Below are 21,249 nucleotides of genomic sequence, written 5' to 3' on the forward strand. Positions count from 1 at the left end.
TACTGGAAGAGCCATGCCATTTTTTTAACGTGTGTTAATAAAACATATACTTCAGGCTCAAATTAGAGGAAGTATTTATTGATTTTTTTTGGGGGGGGTGGTCAGAGTGAAGTTCATTTTTATGTTGTGAAGTAAAAAGAAATGTCATTTAAAAACATGAAGTCTATAATATGTTATTTCAAAAAAGAGAAAAATGAGTATACTGAAGGATATGTACCTAATTTTTAGACGTTAGTTTTTCCTGGGTGAGTATTCATCTCGATTATTTCCATATGATAAATTCCCATAGTTGCATTATGGAATCAAAGGGGTGAGCACATCTCATTCCTCTTAGTAAATATTACCAAATTGCCCTCCAGAAAAAATGTACCTGCTGACTGTCCATGACTTATATATTGCACTTGTTTCTCTACATCCTTCCCAAACCTTGGCACATGCATGTATGTGTGTATATGTATGCAATCTTTGTCAATTTAATAATTTTTTAAAAGAATTTAATTAGCATGAGTGCAGGCAGAGGGGCAGAGGGAGACACAGACTCCCCACTGAGCAGGAGCCTGACATAGACTTCAGTCCCAGCACCCCAGTATCATGACCTGAGCCAAAGGCATATGCCCAACCACTGAGCCACCCAGGCGCCCTGTCAGCTTAATAATTTAAAAAGTGTCTCTGGTTCTAGAAGTGTTTAATAGCAATCCAGTTTAAAAGTTACAGTGTCCTAAGGTTCTAATATTTGGCAGTACTACAATTGGGAACTAAGAGGAAAGAGATGGTCAGAGAGGAGACTGCTAGAGATGAATTCTGTCACTTTCACACTTGTAGAGTTTTGAGTACTTTAAGCCTCTTAAAATCTCTAAACGTCATTTGCATTTTTTAATCTGAATAAATGTTTGACTATAAATGAAATAAAGATAATAGGATGTCTCATCATGTCCAGTTTCCTGTGTTGCTTGTAAGAGCTTTTTATACTTTGTTTATTAGGCAAGTTATGCATCATAAGTATCAGCTATCACATAAAACCATCTGAATGATGTTCACAGATTTGGAATTTATTTCTCTGAGGATAATTGTACAAGATGTGATGAATAATGTAGCACAAAGTTGCATAATTTAGAAGTCTTGATTTCACTTTGGCTTGTTTGCTAAAATAATCCCTCTTTTAAAAATTAATAAGTAAATTACAAGCAGTAGTAATCAGTAGGTTAAAAAAGAGTTAAAAGATAAATCATCTGGGGTCATCTGGGGGCACCTGGGTGGCTCAGTCGGTTAAGCATCTGCCTTAGGTTCAGGTTGTGATCCCAGGGTTCTGGGATGAAGCCCCATGTCATTGGGCTCCCTGCCCAGCAGGGAGTCTGCTTCTCCCTCTACCCTCCCTCTGCTCATGTTCTTTCTCTCAAATAAATAAATCTTAAAAAAAAAAATGTATCATCTAATTGCAGTCTATGGCCTTTTAAGATTATGATTTGAACAAGAAAACTAAAAAGTGTTTGCAACAGGGAAATTTAACATTGATTAGATATTACTGTATTAAAAATTATTATTTTAGGTGTACCAAGTAGTATAGTTTTTTATGACTTCCTATATCTTGGAGATATGTACTGAAAACATTGTTAACTATAAAGTCATTTTATATTGGGGATTTGTTTTAAAACAACGTAGGAAACGGAGGCGTAGCTGAGAGTATAGATGAAGTAAGATTTGCTAGGAGTTGATCACTGTTGAAGCTGAGTGATGGAGAACTGGATTGTTTTATTGAGTCCCATATAACCTTACTTTCTTGATTTTATTGCCATTAATATGCTATGATTTTGGGGAAAAAAACACCACTATAATTTTATCATTTCCTCATCTGTTAGATGTTGATGTGAATATTGGATTCACTCATAGATCCCTTTCTGATTATAATTTTAAAATTTTGGAAATAGATAATCTATCCCCCCCCCCTTTTCTATCTTTACTTCACTGACAACTTTCTGTCCCTTACATCATTGATAATTCCTCATTCCCAGTGTGTTTCTGGTATCCACACCATCTTATCATCTTACTCTGCTTGGCTAATACAGCCTTCAAGATAAGCATTCTCTTCAAGTCCACATACTAGTTTTCATTCCCCAAGGCTTTGATAATCAGGATAGCAACTCCTGTCCCAACCTCAATGCTGACTTCAGCATCAGAATATCATCCCTTCCCCTGGGCAGGGCTGCAAGGAGAGAATTACAGTCACCATACACCACATGGCAATATAGGGCAATAAGTGGCTAATTCTAGGAAAACTAAGGGAAAAAAGTTCTTTAACTGTTTTGGGTGTAAAGCTATATTACTTTTCTGAAATTGTTTTTTAATTTCTGTGTGTATTTTATTTGTTTTGTTTTTTACACCATCAAAGATTAACATTGTTTTTGTTTAAACTTTCCAGTGACTAAAACCATAAAACATGACTATGGTCATAAAGCCAGTAAGGGCTTTAGGAATAGATTTTTTTTTCTCCAAATAAAATTTCTAGCTTACATATCTGAAATTTAAGGATTTTAGAAATAGTGATCCTTAATTTAAGATATTCATGTGCATGAAACTTTTTTGTCTCTCAAATTTATGTCTATAGTAAGGCTTTCTGCTACTAAAGATTTAGTTGCTGACCTATATGCTAATATCTTACTTTTTTTTTCTAAAATAGTTTCCAAAAACATTGAAAAATATGCTTGGAAATTTTTTTAAACAATGGGGCTTTTTTATTTGATTAAATTTCCTTTTAGTGATTTTTTTTTTTAATTTTTTTTTTTTTTATTTATTTATGATAGTCACACAGAGAGAGAGAGAGGCAGAGACACAGGCAGAGGGAGAAGCAGGCTCCATGCACCGGGAGCCCGACGTGGGACTCGATCCCGGATCTCCAGGATCGCGCCCTGGGCCAAAGGCAGGCGCCAAACCGCTGCGCCACCCAGGGATCCCCCTTTTAGTGATTTTTGATTAAATTTCTCTTTTAGTGAATACAGAAATTTTTTGTTTCTAACTATGAGTAAGATAACATTCATTGAACAAAGAAAACTGTATGGTTTTTATTGTAATGTTTTCCCTTTATTAGTATTTAGCTGCCACAGTTCAGTTTTTTCAGTCAGTAAAAGTTGATTTATCTTGTACATAAATTATTATTAATATAAAATTGATTTGGGGGGCTCTTGGATGGTTCAGTTAAGCGTCCCACTCAGTTTCAGCCCAGGTCATGATCTCAGTCATGAAATTCATCTTCACGTCTGGCTCCGCACTGGGCATGGAGCCTTCTTGAGATTCTGACCTTCTCTCTCTCCCTCTCCCTCCTCTGCCCCTCCCTCTGCACCCTCCATCCCCACTTTTGCTCATTCTCTCTCAAAAAAATTAATGATTAACTCAGTTCAAGTCTCTAGGTAAAGAACAAAAGCTAGGTAGAGCATTAGTTGGTGACAAAGATCTCAGAAGCTGTTTTCCGAAGTACTTTTTCTAATGCTTTTTAACAACATCATGGAAAGGAAATTATATATTTCTTTTATCATTCTCTACACTTGAAGTTTTCCTTAATCTCTGATAGTATGTGAATATCATGTGGTTCACAAGTGGTAGATGATTTTTTGGCTATTGTATGGTTGTAAAGACCAAACAAAAACATAAAGAATTGTCTCTAGGCTCAGGAATTTTCTGCTAGAAAGAAATTTTTTTAATGCTATTTAATGACATATTCACTGGTAGGCTTGTCTTTAAGTATTACAGAGCTATAAAGTACAAAGCAAAATTTAGTTCTAACTTTTAGAAAAATCTCATTTTTATACTGCATGAGGATTTATTAGGAGATATTGATATAAATATTCAAATTTCCAATTATTTTCACAAATAAAGTCATATGACTCATGGCTTTATCATTACATTATGTCTTTTCTGAATTTTTCCCCATGGCACAGATCTAGTAGTACAATTCAGGGAGCTCAGTGGAAAGCTGCATGTAAATAGAGAAATTGGTATAAAATTATTTTTAGTAAAATTTTTTTTTTTAAGATTTTATTTATTTGAGAGAGAGATAGAAAGCAGGAGCAGAAGGAGGGGGAGAGGGAGAAGCAGGCTCACCACTGAGCATGGAGCCCGATGTGGGACTCAATCCCAGGTCCCTGGGATCATGACCTGAGCCAAAGGTAGACACAGAACCAACTGAGCCACCCAGGAACTCCAATTTTAGTAAAATCTTATAATTTTTAATGTGTTCTTGCTCCAGATGTTTTTAAAAATTATTCCCTCCTTTTATTTTGCAAAGTTTGTTAATGTTACTTGGAACAAATATATAACTGTAGTTTTTTTCTTTGGGATAAAGCATTTCTATAGATTTAAATCTGCCCCCAGTCATCCTTCAGAGAAAGTCATGGTTTAGACTTATTCCTACAGGGACAAACTCAATTTTATTTGATACAAAACTTGAAAGGTAAACTTTGGAGCTACCGTATTTTTTTTTAATTCCAAATAATAGAATTCAGGGAGTACATTCAGTTAGATTGAACCTTTGGTGCTTTTATTTATATTAAAAAGTTTCTGGCCAACACAAATATAAGGGAATAATGAAATAGCTTTAATTTTACTTGGCTAAGAGCATCTTAAAAGGTTTTTACTTGCTAATCTAGAGAAAGAAAAAGAAAAAAAATTTTCTGCATATTTTCTGTTTGGGCAAAGCAGCATTTTCTCTAGTGGTAGTCCATTTTAGTAACAATAAAATGTTTTATGGCCTAAAGAAAGCAAAACTCTTGTAAAAATAGTAGTGTGTTATCTACATTTATATAAATAATCAGATTTAATGTTGCCTTTGTTGTATGAAGTCTCAAGATACAAAATATTCTTTATAGAACATCCTGTACAGTTCACAAAGGAAATATCAGTTCAAAGTAGGCAGAATGCCATCTCATTAGGAATACATTTTGAATAAGTGTAATAGTCACTTAGTAAATTTTCTGTACTCCATGCTTTATGTTCAAAATAATGCTAAAAATCGTCAGATTGAAAGATAAAAATAGTATTTCTTATCTCAAGACATGTAAGCATGTCAAAAAGCAATCTTCTGCTAACACCAGTGTTACACATTTCATGTTCAAAGTAGAATTTGTTCTGTAAGAAGACAATGTAGTATGTCATTGGAAATTTGGAATTTATCCAAGACAAAACAAAAATGGTCACTAAAGTTTGTATGTATCCATTTCACCATTTTTCAAAGAGCACAAGTATCTTTTTGGCTTAGAAGAATATACATTAGAAATGAAAGACTCTTGAGTTTAAGAATGTCATACATTTTCAGACTTTAAGTTACTCTGTTTCTGAAGAACCTCTTATACTACCTGCAGAAAGGAAATAGGGAAAAAATGGGATTCTTATTTGATCAAAAGTTTGCGATTACTAGGATTAAAAAGCAAACATCCAACAAAGTGAAAAGCCCAATCATGTGTTTGTACTAAAACCTGGTTACGCTTTCACATTAAAAGGACTTTTTGATTTAGAATTATATTTTTTCTCTGAAAACTTGAGTTGTGCCAGGAGTATTTATAGCTATGACACCATTCACAGAATTCTTGATTTTAGAATGTGTTTAATGGAGAAGGAAGCATACTTAACTGTGGGATGGATGATTGAGTTGGTTTGTTAATAAGGTTGTTTTGTTTTGGTTATTCTAATATTTAACAAAATACTTATCTTTTCCACAGAATCTACCTGTTACTCGTATTTTAGACAATCTGATGGAGATGAAGTCAAATCCTGTGAGTAGCATTTAATATTGTACTTGTAAATTCGTGAACATATCAAACTCAGTGCATGAAAGGCAGTAAAATCTGGGTTCATTGTGGGCTTAATCAGAGCAGACTACATGAGAGAAAGCAAAGAGTCCAGGTTCTCAAAGAGCTTTTTTAGCCATTATCACAGATAATGAGAATTGGTTTTCTCGGCTGCTATAACTATTCTGGCCAGCTCTCATCCAAATTAAATGTAGATTATATTCTGTATATATAGTTAAATGTAAAATATATCCCAAGAAGCAAGTTTCTTGAAATGACAAAGGACTAGTGAGCATCAGCTGGTGTGTAGTATGAAGAGTACAAGACTAATTTAACTTTATGAAAATTAGAGAAGTACACAGTGAAATTTTTAAGTGTATGTGTTCAGATGGGATGGAAGTCTTTAGGCTACAAAGTAAAATTGAGAGAAATTGTTGGATGAATAGACAAATGGGTAAATATTGTTAGCATTTACTGGGTTTCCAAGCTGTTTACATTCAAGAAAAGAATGTGAAAATTATCACAGTCCATTTCATAAAACAGCTCATCCTGTTACCGTGGTGACTAGAACTTGGTTATCACAGGAGTCTAGAATCAAGAAAGGCAACATCAGAACCCTAGTTCAGGTTGATCTGAATCTCTATAGATTTTGGCAGCAGGGCTTTAGATTCCATGCTAAGAAAGATTGAACAGGATCTTCAAATCAATGTGTCACTTTTTGTAATTGTTAAAACATGATTATAATAACATTAAAAGAAATTTAACAAAACATATTTTAAAATCTTGCCATGTGAAAACAACAAGTAATAAGACATCCCCAAAGGGGATAATTACAATTATGAGAGGAATGAGAGAATGGTCCATAATGATAAGTTAAAAAGGACAGGATTCTTCAGTATAGGAATTGATACAGAAAAAATGGTATATAATGTAGTAACAATGTTAAAACATCCTAGAATATATGAAGAAGTAGCTTTTCTTGAAAAGCCTGAAAGCCTAAGAAAAGTATACATTTATAACTATCTTTTTTTCCACCCTTTGGCAAAGGAACAGATTCCTTTGGCTGACTGTGCTGCAAAAGGAGAGGGAAGCAAAAATGAGGGAGTGATTACACTTGCAGGCAGTAAAACAGTACTTCCCAGCTCCTTTAATATCAAGAAACTAGTTTCCAATTTAGAAAGTACACAACCCCTTATCTGAAACTTCTGAAATCTACAAAGTCCTGAAAACTGAAAGATTTTATATGATCCATTTGGTGGCAAAACCTGACCTTAACTCAGTTTGAGGCTCTTTATAGTTTTTATCATACTTTATATTAATATTCATCTATCTAGCTGCAAAAATAGTAATACGTTAGATGATGGGGTGGTGCCCACTGGGAGTGTTACATTATATTTAGTTTATGCATGGTATCATCTAAAAAATTTTTAAATTCAAAATTCCAGAATACATCTAACTTAAAATGCTTCAAATAATAGAGATTATAACCTGTATTAAGTTATTCTGTATAAAATCATGAACATATAATAAAATTCTAAAACAGAAGCAATAAAAATAATTATACTGGTTTATAAAATGATTATATTTTCAAGATAGTATAGCAGTATAGTGTGGTTAAGAGCATGGGCTTTGAAACTAGACTACCTGGGTTCAAATCCTAGAGTTCCCATATTACTAGTTACGTGACCTTAGAAAAGTTAACATAATTTTTCTGTGCCCCAGCTTGTCCATATGAGAAAACAGAGATAAAAATAACTACCTCACAGATGTTATGAGAATTTAAGTGAGTAATTTCATCTAAAGCATCTAGAATGTTTAACATGTAAATAAGTGTTCTGTTAGTGGTGGTGGTGACACAGATTTATTTAATTAATCTACCAGATTAATAGCTTAATTAAATAAAATACTCAAAGCCAAATGTTAACATTCTAAAGAGAAAGCAAGTTCCAATTTTTTGTTTTTTGTTTTTTAACTAGGAAACTGATGACTATAGATATTTTGATCCCAAAATGCTACGAGGCAATGACAGGTAAGCAGCTCTTGACTTGTGTGATTTGTTTGTAGGTCTTCCCATCCCACTAAGAATGGAAATAACATAATTTTTTGTTAGAAATAAGTGCTTATTAAAAATTCAAACTAAATGGAAACCCGGTAAATAAACAATATGTATAATCTTACTACCTAGAGATAATCACTACTAATCTTACTTAACATTTTGATTCTTTTCCTTTCAAGTATATACACTCACACACCCGAAAAATACATTATGTTGTTTTGTTTTTGTTCTTCATAACAAGACGGCTGTATTACAAACTAACTATATGAAGGAGGGCAATTTGGATAATGTGTTTTTAAATGAATATTCTTACTGAACCAAAGCAAAGATGAGAACTTTATGTTGAATACCAGTTGTTGTTGTTGTTTTTATTTAACTGGCCCATAAAAGCCAAGCCCCCATGGATTGTTGTAAATACTTCTTTATGTTATGGCAATGAAACATTCTACAGATACTTTTTCTAATTTATAACAAACATGATATGTACTTGCTTGCTTCATTATGGATATTACTTTTCAAGGTTTACTTCATGATAATATGAAAAATAGCCTACAAGACATAGAGAAAGAATAGACAGAATTAGGAGGGGAAAAAACGTGCTTAGAATGATCTTTCTCACCTAAATTTGAGTGAAGCTGGTTTCTTGCCTACGTCTTATGTTTTGGATCTTTAGAACTTTGTCTCTGCTTTATCTCAACTTCTTTGTCGTTAGAACAAATAATCTAGTCACTAGATAATTGATTACTAGATTGTTTTAGATTAGATTATAACTTAAAGGAAATTTATTTTCTTAATTTACCAGAAATATTGCTAAAGTTACAAAAGAAGCTGCTAATAGCAGCTGCAGCTGGCAAAGGAGAATTTGACAAAGAATAAATTCTAGAAGGGAGAGGATGAGGAGTGACAGCTTCTTTTGAGGGTGGTAAAAAATGTTCTGAAGTTAGTGGTGACAGTTGTACAACTCTGTAAATATACTAAAAACCACTGATTTGTACCCTTTAAAACAGTGGACTTAGAACTCTTTTCCTATCTTGATATTCTCCAGCTTACATTTTATCCTTCCTTGTATTTGCATATGGCTAACAAGTAGATACATTTTCCTTAGAAATTCTCCTTTGTCTGCTCTTGAGCTATTTAATCACAATTAATCTCCGTTATTAATAACTAGTAATACTGTGCTATTTAAAATCTCACCTCATTCTATATGTATTCTTCGAGGAACTTAGAGCACTCTAGAAGGAAGTTGATCACTGATGAGGTGTTTCAGTCAGTTGGGCTTCTGGTCCTTTCTATGGAATATTCATTCAGACAGGCCATAGAAATGAGCAAAAGATGATAGAGCGGTTGGATTGGCCTTTCAATCATTAAACATGGTATAATAGCACTCTACTCTTCTTTGAGATTTTCAAAAATTGCTTGTGAGGAAAATCTAAGTTCTCTTTTTATATAGCCTGTTTTTAACACTGAAACAAATCCACGTCTGACTCACAAATGCTTTGAAGAATACCTTAATTAAAAGGTCTCGTGGAAAAATAAAAAATAAAAAAATAAAAGGTCTCGTGGACACCAAATATTTTTTAAATACATTGTAAGCATGTGGCTAATATATGTAATAATATATAATGGCATATATAAATACAAAGAAATAAGCTACAGCAAAATGCAAATCCCTTCTCCCATCCATTTCCTTCTGTTACTTACCATACATGTGTTTACATAGTTTTTTCACAAATGTAGGTACTGACAAACTATAAAATTATGTTGAGGATAGTAAAATTTTATATGATTTAGTACTAAAATATATACTTTAGCAATTTACCTTATACCCAGATTTTATCCTTTTGAGAGCTGCTGCTCAGTGTTTCCTTCTCCCTCTCAGTTTTCTCTTAGATTTTATCTTAAAGAGAAAAATTGTCCTACTCCCTTTTAGATACTGACACATGTATCTCTTCTAGTGTATTCCTCTGCATCCCAATTCACTATTTGGGTACACAAAACTAAAGGACCCAGCCTCAAAGAAAGTGAAGGAAGAAGAATTATAAATACATATCCAATTGTAGGTGCATGTGTGTGTTTCCCATACCTCTTTTGTTTGTAGTGAAAGCCTTGGGTGAAATTCTCAGTACATTTTTCTTTGTTGCAGCTCAGTTCCAAGGAACAAAAATCCATTCCAGGAGGTAAGGTCTATCTAAAAATTGTGTCTCTAAAACAAAAGGAAGATGACCAAGCAGTCTTGAAGAATTATCTTCATCTTTATGGCTTTATTACCATTACTGTATGGTAATCTTGACAAATCCAGTTCTGTGTAACCATATTAGTAACCATATTTTCCTGATTTATAAAATTACTTAGAATAATTCAAGCTAAAAATAACTGATACAGTCAGTGGACATGGCTGTTTCCATAGTTTGGCTATTGTGACAATGCTGCTATATACATTGGTGTGCATGTATCCCTTTGAATTAGTATTTTTATATTCTTTGGGTAAATATCTAGTAGTACAGTTGCTGGATTGTAGGATAGTTCTTTTTTCAACTTCCTGGGGAACCTCCATACTGTTTTCCACAGTGGCTACACCAGTTTGCATTCCTACCAACAGTATAAGAAGGTTCCCCTTTCTCTGCATCCTCCCCAACACTTGTTTTTTGTGTTGTTGATTTTAGCCATTCTGACAGATGTGAGGTGATATCTCTCATGGTGGTTTTAATTTTTATTTAATTTGTATTTCCCTGACGTATGATGTTGATTGCACATCTTTTCATATAAGTGCCCATCAACTGATGAATGGGTACAGAAGATGTATATATGCATTGGTATATTACTCAGCCATAAAAGCAAAATCTTGCCATTTGCAATAACATGGATGGAGCAAGAGTGTATTACACTAAGTGAAATCAGTCAGAGAAAGAAACACCATATGATTTCACTCATGTGTGGAATTTAACAAACAAAACAAATGAGCATAGGGAAAAAAGAGGCAAACCAGGAAATAGACTCTTCACTATGGAGAACAAACTTAAGGTTCTAAGAGGGGGGTGTGGGGGAGGGATTAAAGGGCAATTGCTACGAAGAGCACTGGGTGTTATAAGGAAATGTTGAATCACTGTATTGTACTCCTGAAACTAATATTAAAAACGTTTAAAAAAAAAACGGACACAAGATTGGGTAACTTACAGAAAAAGAAGTCTAAGACTGTAGTAAAAGTTTTATATGTGTGGAACTTGGTTCTAAAATTAGATTCCAACCTTTTGTGAAGATATGACTGTTTTCATTTGAAATACAAGAAGCTTCTCAATAAAAATAAATACAGTAAAGCACATTTTAGAAATTATGTAAATGCCAAGTTTTGTTTTTCCTACCTACAATAAATAACCTCGAATTTTAAAAAGCATTTTGGAGAAAGCCCCTTAGATTTATTTGCTGTTACTTAACTGAAGAATGAATGAAGTTTGTTTTCCTCTACACACTTTTTAGAAACAAATTTCTTTTAATTGAAGTAGCGCTAGGCACTTAGGATGTGACCTTTTGCTATCTTTTTTTTTTTAATATATAAGTTGTGGAATATGCTCCAAACTAAAAACCATATTGCATGTAAGTTAAAATTCTGTTTCTCTCAACTTACCTGGTTGTTTTGTTTTGTTTTTTTTTCTGTTTGCATTTTTAGGCAATTGTTTTTGTGGTGGGAGGAGGCAACTACATTGAATACCAAAATCTTGTTGACTATATAAAGGTACATGTTGGCCTTTTTATTCTTTAATCAATTGATGTTTCACAGTTGAGCTGTGTTTTTAGCATACTAGCATTCTCTGGTGGCTTTCTGATTTGTACATACCCTCTTTTCTAGAGGTAGTTTAAAAGTCCTCATATAGAAGAAAATGCCCATATGCTCATTGTTTTCCTATTCCCTGTCACATTTCTGGTCTAAAATTGTAGTTGATCTGGGAAATAATGTATCTTATTGATGTAACGTACTTGGCAGCTATGTATCTTATTTTTTTTACAATTTTATTTATTCATGAGAGACACAGAGAAAGAGGCAGAGACACAGGCAGAGGGGAGAAGTAGACCCCCTGTGGGGAGCCTGATGTGGGACTCCATCCCAGGACCCCGGGATCATGACCCGAGTGGAAGGTGGATGCTCAACCACTGAGCCACCCAGGCACTCGGCAGCTGTATATCTGAATTTGACTCTAAATGTTCAAAGACCATGGGGTGTCCGGGCATCTCAGTCTGTTAAGTGTCTTGATTTCAGCTCAGGTCATGATCTCAGAGTCATGAGATGGAGCACAACTTCGGGCACCATACTGGGCATGGAGCCTGCTTAAGATTCTCTCTCTCCCTCTCTCTCCCCCTTCTCCTCTCTCTCTCTCTCACAAAAGTAAAATAAATGTTCAGAGACCTCAAATAAGCTCCTCTTCCAAAAAGTCTCCCTTGTTGAAAGGATTTACAGAACCCATTTACATGAATAATAAGCACTTTTCTCCTATCCCGTTACTTAAATCAGCAACATACTTCTAACACACTTGGAATGTCTGCTTTTTTAGCAAACAGGAGATAGCAAATTAGAAGTAGAGTGCTATTCAAAGCTGACAGCAGCAGGGAGTGACAATTAAGCAAAAAAATATTAAGTAAAGGGTGTAACTTGAAGAGCAAAACACCATTTAAAAGGTAGGGGCAACAGAATTATCAGTTGTGTGACATTTTGTAATCTTCATTTATTCAGTTAACATTAAATAATGATCATTCCTTATGTCCTATGTTATGTAAGACTTTAAAAAGGTTGAGATTTTGGTACAGCAGGAGATTTAAAAGAAAAGACAAATGTAACAGAGCTTCAAAACTATCAGGCATAACTGGGATCCTATTTTAGTTACATAAGACATACTTCATCTTCAGAGTGTGAACCACCGAGATCTGTATAAGATGCCACAGTCTTCAGGGAGCATCCATCTTGAACAAGAAGGTGTCTTTTATATCTCTCTTTGGTCATACAGCCAGAACCAGGCCGCATGACCAGTTCAAAAGCAGAAACCAAGGGAACATAACAGGAACCAGGTACAAACCATCAGTCTATACAATTTCTATAAATGGGTACTGACAGGTGCAAGTTGTCTCCTGGTCTGTCTATGAGCCTTGCATGGGACTGTATTAATCACTAGTTGATCTGTTTTGTTCAGGTTTGGCAAAGGGTCAAAAATATGACTGTTCTAGGTGTTCTCTGGGATAAACACAGGGCTGCAACAGATCAGCTGAAATTACGCCTGTACTTATACATTCCACATACCCCCCACCACCACCATCTTGGTTCAGCTTTCTTAATTCCACTCATCAACATTCTTTTTTCTGCTTTTTTGTAAATATTTGTACAACAGAAACACAAAAAGGATAAACCCAAAATATTAGTCATTTGTGGAGTATAGTGGCTGAGATGCAGGCATAATTTTGAAGGAACATTGCAGTCTACCAAATATTCTACTGCAAACCTGTTTTTAATCATATATAAGCTTGACAACTTAAGTCTTTCTACTATAGAAATTTTAATTTTGTGAGATGTGTTAATAAGTTGGTTCTTGTAACAAATAATTATTAAGTCTAGTTTTTTTTTTCCATTAATCACTTTTATCAGAAGAATATCAGATTATCACTGAGAGATGAGTAAGGCCTGTATCTTTTACTTAGTTTCAGTTTACTATTTTTTTTCCTGTTATTATCTTTTAAAGCCCCAAAAAACGGTGTGTGAGTAGTAGGGCCTGTGATACTATGACTAGTCAGGCATGCAACAGATATTTTAAGTTCTTATATCCAGATGCCGTTCTTTTTTTTTTTTTTAAATATTTATTTATTTATGATAGTCACACAGAGAGAGAAAGAGAGGCGTGGAGACATAGGCAGAGGGAGAAGCAGGCTCCATGCACCGGGAGCCCGACGTGGGATTCGATCCCGGGTCTCCAGGATTGCGCCCTTGGCCAAAGGCAGGCGCAAAGGCAAGCGCTAAACCGCTGCACCACCCAGGGATCCCCCAGATACCATTCTTAATAGATCATCATTTAGGTTAACAGTTATGCAGTGGTCTTTGGTTTTGTTGCTGAACAAATTTTCTTATATACATTTTGGTGGCAGTTGTATACTAATTTTGCCTCCCCCGAGGAATCTTACAGAATATATAAAACCTGTAAAATGATAACCTGTCAGAGAAAAAAGAGGGATTAGAATTATTCTTAAGTGTTTATCCCCTAGATGTTATTAGCATCATCAGGACATACAATATGGGTAATTGCAGATTTAATCTTTCTTTAAAATCCTGGAACCCATCTTGGACCTTCAGCTTCAAATAGAGGCAATTTCTACAGGCCTTGGGCATGTCTAAATATAGCTCAGAGTATTACTTTTTTGCTTTGGCCTCTTACAAGGTACAGAGATAATGTTACCTTTTCATTATGCACTTACTGGCTCCTTTTCAGAGTCAAGATTTCCTCCTTTCATTTGTTGGTCATTTTTACCCAGAATTTGGCCCCTGGTTTAAAAGATTTACTGTCAGATTCAGCAAGTTGCCTGATCCATAGAGCTAGCAGCAGTCTGAGAGTAGCCAGTGCTTTCTCCTTTGTCCATTCCCAGAGATAGGAAGTAAGGCTAAGTAAGTGTGACCATACATATAGGACGGTCTGGTCCACCTATTAATCCCAGTTTAGACAGGCAGAAAGTAGAAACAGCCCTTTGCATCATTCCTCAGACAGATTTAGAGGCAGTGTCTTGGTGTCTGTTTGCATATCCCTGAACTACAGGATCACATAGAGAAACATTTTTAGAAATGCAGAATAAATTTTTGTTAGTTCCTGTGTTTTTACCCCTTTTCATCTCTTCCTTATTTTCTCTGCTGAATCTCAACAATCTATCCACTTTTAATTATCCTCTTTAATTGTATCACTTATATTTTAACACACATTCCATACAAAGCCACTGTGTCTCAGAAAGACCAGCCCAGTTTAGAAAAAAGATGTTTCAAATGTCTGTTACAGTTTGCAGTCCGTCTCCTACTTTGTGTATGTTAAGGTATCTGAGTCAGTTTGCTGTATACAATGTTTCATAACACCCTTGTTGAACTGCACTTGCAGCAAAACTTTGTCAAGTGGTAATATAAGAAGGGAGTCCACATTGAAACAGTTTCTGCTGAGGCTTCTAATAGAATATTAAAGATGTTTGTTCCAATAATCAGGTGTACAAATCCAAATCCAAAATGATTGCCTATTCTGGATGAAACCTGTTGTTGTCGACTAGAAACCTTAAGTAATAAGCTAGTGTTATTCTGTATGTTTCCATTTCTCTTAGGTATATACCTAGGAGTGGAATTCCTGAGTCGTCATAATTTTTATTATTAACTGAGGAACTGCTAGTCTGTTTTCCAAAGTGATTGTACCATTCTGCATTCACACAAGCAGTGTATGAAGACTTTGATTTCTCCACATCATCACCAACACTTGTTACTGGGCTTTTTGATTCTGATTATCCTGGTGGGAGTGAGGCGGTATCTCGCTGTGGTTTTGATTTTCATTCCCCTGGTGAATTAGGATGTAAAGCATATTCATGTGCCTTTTGGCCATTTGTATATCTTTGGAGAAATGTCTACTAAGATCCTTGCCCATTTTTATAGTTGAATTATTTTGCCTTTTTATTATGGAGTTTTAAGAGTATGTAATCTAGAAGTAAGTCCCTTATCAAATATGTGATTTGCAGAAATTTTCTCCCATTCTTTAGGTTGTCTTTGTATTTTCTAAATGGTGTTTTTTAAAGTGCAAGAGTTCTTTTTATTTTGATGAAATCCAATATATATGTTTTCTTTTGTTGCTCTCTTTTATGCTTCTTTTGTTGTCATATCTAGGAATCCCAAATCCAAATTTGACAAAGTCAAATCCAAGGTCAGAAGATTTACCCCTATGTTTGCTTCTAAAAGAAAAGCATTTTTACTCTAAAATGTAGGTCTTTGATCCGTTTTTAGTTAATTTGTCATGTAGTATGAAGTAAAGCCCAGCTTCACTCTTTTGTATATGGCTGTCCACATTATCCCCGCATCATTTATTGAAAAGACCATTTTCCTCTATTGAATGGTCTTGGTGGCCTTGTTGAAAATAAGCTGACCATATATGTATATAAGTTTATTTCAGGACTCTCAGTTCTTTTCTTTTTCAAGATTGTTTTTCTGGGTGTTTTGCACTTCCATAGGAATACTTGTCAATTTAGTTGGGATTCTAGCAGGAATTGCATTGACCCTATATATCAGTTTAGAGACTATTTTCATCTTAATAATGTTATGTCTTGTGCTTGGGTGGCTCAGTGGTTGAGCATCTGCCTTCAGCTCAGGGCGTGATCCCAGGATCCAAGATCAAGTCCCACGTTGGGCTCCCTGCAAGGAGCCTGCTTCTCCCTCTGCCTATGTCTCTGCCTCTCTCTCTCTCTCTCTCTCAGTCTGTCTCTCTCATGAATTAATAAATAAGTCTTTAAAAAATAATAAGGGATCCCTGGATGGCGCAGCGGTTTGGCGCCTGCCTTTGGCCCAGGGCGCGATCCTGGAGACCCGAGATCGAATCCCACATCGGGCTCCCGGTGCATGGAGCCTGCTTCTCCCTCTGCCTGTGTCTCTGTCTCTGTCTCTCTCTCTCTCTCTATGTGACTATTATAAATAAATAAAAATTTAAAAAAAATTAAAAAATAAAAAATAATAATGTCATGTCTTCTGATCCATGACATGGGATTCTGTTCTATTTGTGTGGACCTTCTTTAATTTCTTTCAACAGGGATCCCTGGGTCGCGCAGTGGTTTAGTGCCTGCCTTTGGCCCAGGTGCGATCCTGGAGTCCTGGGATCAAATCCCACGTTGGGCTCCCGGTGCATGGAGCCTGCTTCTCCCTCTGCCTATGTCTCTGCCTCTCTCTCTCTCTCTCTCTCTCTCTCTCTCTCTGTGTGTGTGACTATCATTAAAAAAAATAATAATAATTAAAAAAAATAATTTCTTTCAACAGTTTTTTTGTTGTTTCATTGTTTCTGTTAGTTTTTGCTGTTTTCAGAGCATAAGCTTTTACACTTCTTTCATTAAATTTATTTCTATATATTTTTATGCTATTATGAATGGAATTGTTTTTGTTTTATTTTGGGATTGCTCATTTCAGTCCAATAAAAAATTATTTTTATGTATAATCTTGTATCCTGCAGCCCTCTTGACCTAATTTATTGGTTCTAAGGTATTTTAGTGAATTTTTAGGATTTTCTGTATAGGAGATCATGTTATATGTGAATAGAATTACTTTAAATTCTTTCTTAAACTATCTGGGATGTTTCTCCTTTTTCTTTTTTCTTTTTCTTTTTGCCTAACCACCTGGCTAACACCTTCAGTGCACTGTTTAATTGAATAGACTTCTTTATCTTCTTCCTGAGTCAAAATATCCAGTCTTTTATTACTTCGTATAATAACAGGTACGAGTTTTTCATAGGTCACCTTTATGCCATTAAAACCCCTTGTCAGTACAACCTTATAGTATGAAACAAAACTTAGGACTGTACCTACAAGAATGGAGAATAATCTAGCGTGGCCTTTAATTTACACTGGTTCACATTCAGCAAATGCCAGTTTTGTTAGGAAGGCAAAGAAAATAATACAGTAATTTGACTCATAATGTAACTGCTATTTGATATGTCAGCAATGCATTTGATGAAATTAATTTTAAGAAAACATTCAATAAGACAAGTATGCCTGCTTATGCTACTTTTATTCAATATAGTATTAGAAGTTCTAGCCAGAGCAGTTACACAAGAATAAGAAATAAAAAGCATCCAAATTTGAAAAGTAAAACTCATGTCACTATTAGTAGATGGCATATAGAGAAAAAAAAACTGTCAGAACTAATAAATTCAGTAAAGTTGCAGGATACAAAAATCAGTGCCCAAAAATCTGTTGCATTTCTATACACTAATAACAAACTATCAGATAAATCAAGAAAATAGTCCCATTTACAATCACATTTTAAAAAATTAAATACCGAGGAATAAATTTAACAAAGAAACTGAAAGACTTTATTGGAAACTATAAGCCATTGATGAAAGAAATTGAAGACACAAAGAGATATGTTAGGTTCATGGATCAAAAGAACCCTCAAAGCAGTCCACAGGTTCATTTTAATCCCTGTCAAAATTCCAATGGCATTTTTTCACAGAACCAGAACAATCCTAAATTTGTATGGAGGCACAAAAGACCATTAATAACCAAAGCAATCTTGAGAAAGAACAAAGCTGGAGGCATCACGTGCTCTCGTTTCAAACTGTATGTAAGCTATGGTAATTAGAACAGTATGGTGCTGGCATAAAAATAATCACATAGATCAATGGAAGAGAATTGAGAACTCAGAAATAAACCTATGCAATATATGATATATTAATTTACAACAAAGATGTCAAGAATGTACAATGGAAAAAGGACAGTCTCTTCAATAAACAGTACTGGAAAAACTACACAGCCACATGTGAAAGAATAAAACCAACCTCTGTTTTACACTATACACAAAAATTAGTTCAAAATGAATTAAGGAATTGAACATAAGACCTGAAATCATGAAACTCCTAGAAGAAAACAAGCCGTAAACTTGACGGACATAGATCTTGGCAGTGATTTTTTTTTAATCTGACTCCAAAAGCCAAAGCAACACAAGCAAAAATAAATCAGACTACATCCTGGTAAAAAGCTTCTCCACAGCAATGGAAATGTCAACAAAGGCAGCCTACTGAATGGGAAATATATTTGCAAATAATGTATCTGACAAGGGTTAATATCCACAATAGATAGGGAACTTACACAACACCAGAAAATAATAATCAATTAAAAATGGGCAGAGGACCTGAATAGACTTTTTTTCCAAAGAAGACATACAGATGGCCAACAAACATGAAAAGATGGCTCAACACCATTCATCATCAGTGAAAGTCAAAATCATAATGAAATTCACCTCACACCTGTTATAATGGCTGTTATCCAAAAAAACAAGTGTGGCAGCAAGGTAGAGAAAGGGGAACTCTCATGTGCTGTTGACGGGAATGTAAATTGGTGCAGCCACTATGGGAAACAGTATGCAGATTCCTCAAAAAAGTAAAAATAGAACTACTATCCAGCAATTCCACTTCTGAGTATTTATACAAAGAAAACAAAAACACTAACTGGAAAAGACATTTGTACCCTCATAGACATTGCAGCACTGTTTACAGTAGCCAAGATATGGAAGCAACCTATGTATCCATTGATAGATGAATGGTAAAGAAATTGTGTGTGCATTCATTATCCTAAGTGAAATAAGACAAGAGAAACACAAAACCCATATCGTTCTCTTATGTGTTGACTCATTTAAAAAAAAAAAAAAAAGCTCATGGGCTGCCTGGGTAGTTCAGTCGGTTAAGCATCCACCTCTTGAGTTTGGCTCAGGTCATGATCTCAGGGTCATAAGATTGAGCCCTGTGTCAGGCTCCACGTGTGGAGTCTGCTTGAGATTCTCTCTCTCCCTCTGCCCCTCCCCTCTTGCTGTTCTCTCTTTCTCTCTCTGAAAATTAACTTAAAAATAAGCTCATAGACATTGAGAACAGATTGCTAGTTGCCAGAGGAAGAAACAGGTGGAGGTCAAAGGGTAAAACAAAACAAAAAAATGTACTCTTAGTCTAAGCCTCAACTTACAAAAAAGATAAGAAAACTGTGATTGATACAAAGACATGCTGGCTCCACCACATTAGTGTGTACCTAAAAGATGCAATAGATAAATGACACTCTAGTAGCCTCCCGTGATGTGCTTCACAAAGGCACATCTCTGAAGAAAGATGCACCTGCCTTACACATGAGATATACTGGAGGAAAGAACTGCATAGACATTGACTTTTTTTTTTTTTTTTTTTTTTTTTTTTTTTTTAGATTTTATTTATTCATGAGAGACACAGAGAGAGGCAGAGACACAGGCAGAGGGAGAAGCAGGTTCCATGCAGGAAGCCTGACGTGGGATTCGATCCCAGGTCTCCAGGATCACACCCTGGATTGAAGGCGACGCTAAACCACTGAGCCACCCAGGCTGCCTGACATTGACCTTTTGAACATACTATTAGAGCCAGTTGTGAAATTGAAACCGGTAGTCAGTCCTTTAATCACATAAATAACTATCTTAATTTGTCTAACTTTGAGAGCAGGCATTTACATGTGAAGGTGTATTTATTAAAGCAAAAGTATTGTTTAGGAATTTATAATATCTGATTCTCCAATAACATTATCAGACATTTTGAAGTTATAAGACACATTTCCAAAAGAAATCACAGTTGAGACTCTTAAAGGTATTTGGGAACTCAGTCATTTGCATACATGCTCTGGACAAATACATAAAGCACACAACAGGCTTTGAATAGCTGTCCCAGTAGCCTTCTGTTTCTTTTTATAGTTGCAGAAATGATATTAGTACATATCCAAAAGCAATTTGGGAGTAAGAGTGTGCTGAACCCAAAAGGACAAAAAAAAAATTGGTAGTAAGTAACCAAATGTATCGGTAGTTGAACTTGAAGCCACCACAGGCTGTTCTCTTGATGGAAGGTGATTGGCTAGAGAATGAACTAGATTTAGTTAATAATTGTTACCTTGAATCCAGTTATTGGTATATTTCACAAAGTTCAGTTTTTGATGGAGGAAGTACCAAGTTTGTGCATAATTAAGCATAAGTTTGCACTGGAATATGGGTAGACTGCAACGTTTAAACTTATAGTACAGGATTCATCTCCACTAGTGTGTTTCAGCCCTGTGCTGATCTCTGGGAGCCTTGAGAGCCATGATGCTGACATGTGAATATCATGTACTAACTAGTAGTGAATAGAGTCTTGTGCTAGGGACCAACATAGATTGGGGGCAACCTGCACTGGCGTGTCAGCACTGTTTAATAGAAAATGAAAATACTGATGATTTGCACCTAATTTCTGTCATGTTTTCTTGCTTCTGGTGTTGAGCCTGGTCCTGTAGCCTGATTTAGGTTACATGATCAGAGAGGTATAAAAGACCCTTCCTTTAGAAAGACCAGGGCTCCCCTGCAACTGGGGCATCTTCTCTATAATTTGGTAGTTGACAATTGAAAATAAAATGTGTCCTGTGCTGAGATGGGATCCTGGGAGCTGTGCATAGAATATTTGGACCCTTCTAATGTTTCCCTCTGCTTTCTTTATCCTACTATGCTGTGATCTCTACCTTTACTAATGCCTTGTGTAAGTATAACCTACGTAGCCTCAAGAATCCCACTTATATGATCAACCCTGTTATAGTTATTGCACATAACATCTCATTTTTCAAAAATGAAGTGAGGTGTGACTTGTTTTGCTCAGAAATGGCCAGTGAGGACATTTATTCAGGGAACTATTTTTATTCAGC

The 21,249-nt window shown here is 35.2% G+C and overlaps 1 protein-coding gene across 11 annotated transcripts in view; it reads left to right on the plus strand.

Annotated features, from left to right (window-relative positions):
• Positions 1–21,249, plus strand: part of SCFD1 (sec1 family domain containing 1) — a 106,753-nt gene that overhangs the window by 79,587 nt on the left and 5,917 nt on the right. For all 11 annotated transcript variants that reach the window (XM_026007656.2, XM_072761311.1, XM_026007655.2 and 8 more), the window contains 4 exons: positions 5,706–5,759; positions 7,751–7,803; positions 9,974–10,007; positions 11,495–11,560. In XM_026007656.2, coding sequence (XP_025863441.1) covers positions 5,706–5,759; positions 7,751–7,803; positions 9,974–10,007; positions 11,495–11,560 — 207 coding nt within the window. The remainder of the gene's footprint in view (positions 1–5,705; positions 5,760–7,750; positions 7,804–9,973; positions 10,008–11,494; positions 11,561–21,249) is intronic.

The sequence above is a fragment of the Vulpes vulpes genome, chromosome 6 (assembly GCF_048418805.1).
Source record: "Vulpes vulpes isolate BD-2025 chromosome 6, VulVul3, whole genome shotgun sequence".
In the NCBI taxonomy this organism is placed as follows: domain Eukaryota; kingdom Metazoa; phylum Chordata; class Mammalia; order Carnivora; family Canidae; genus Vulpes; species Vulpes vulpes.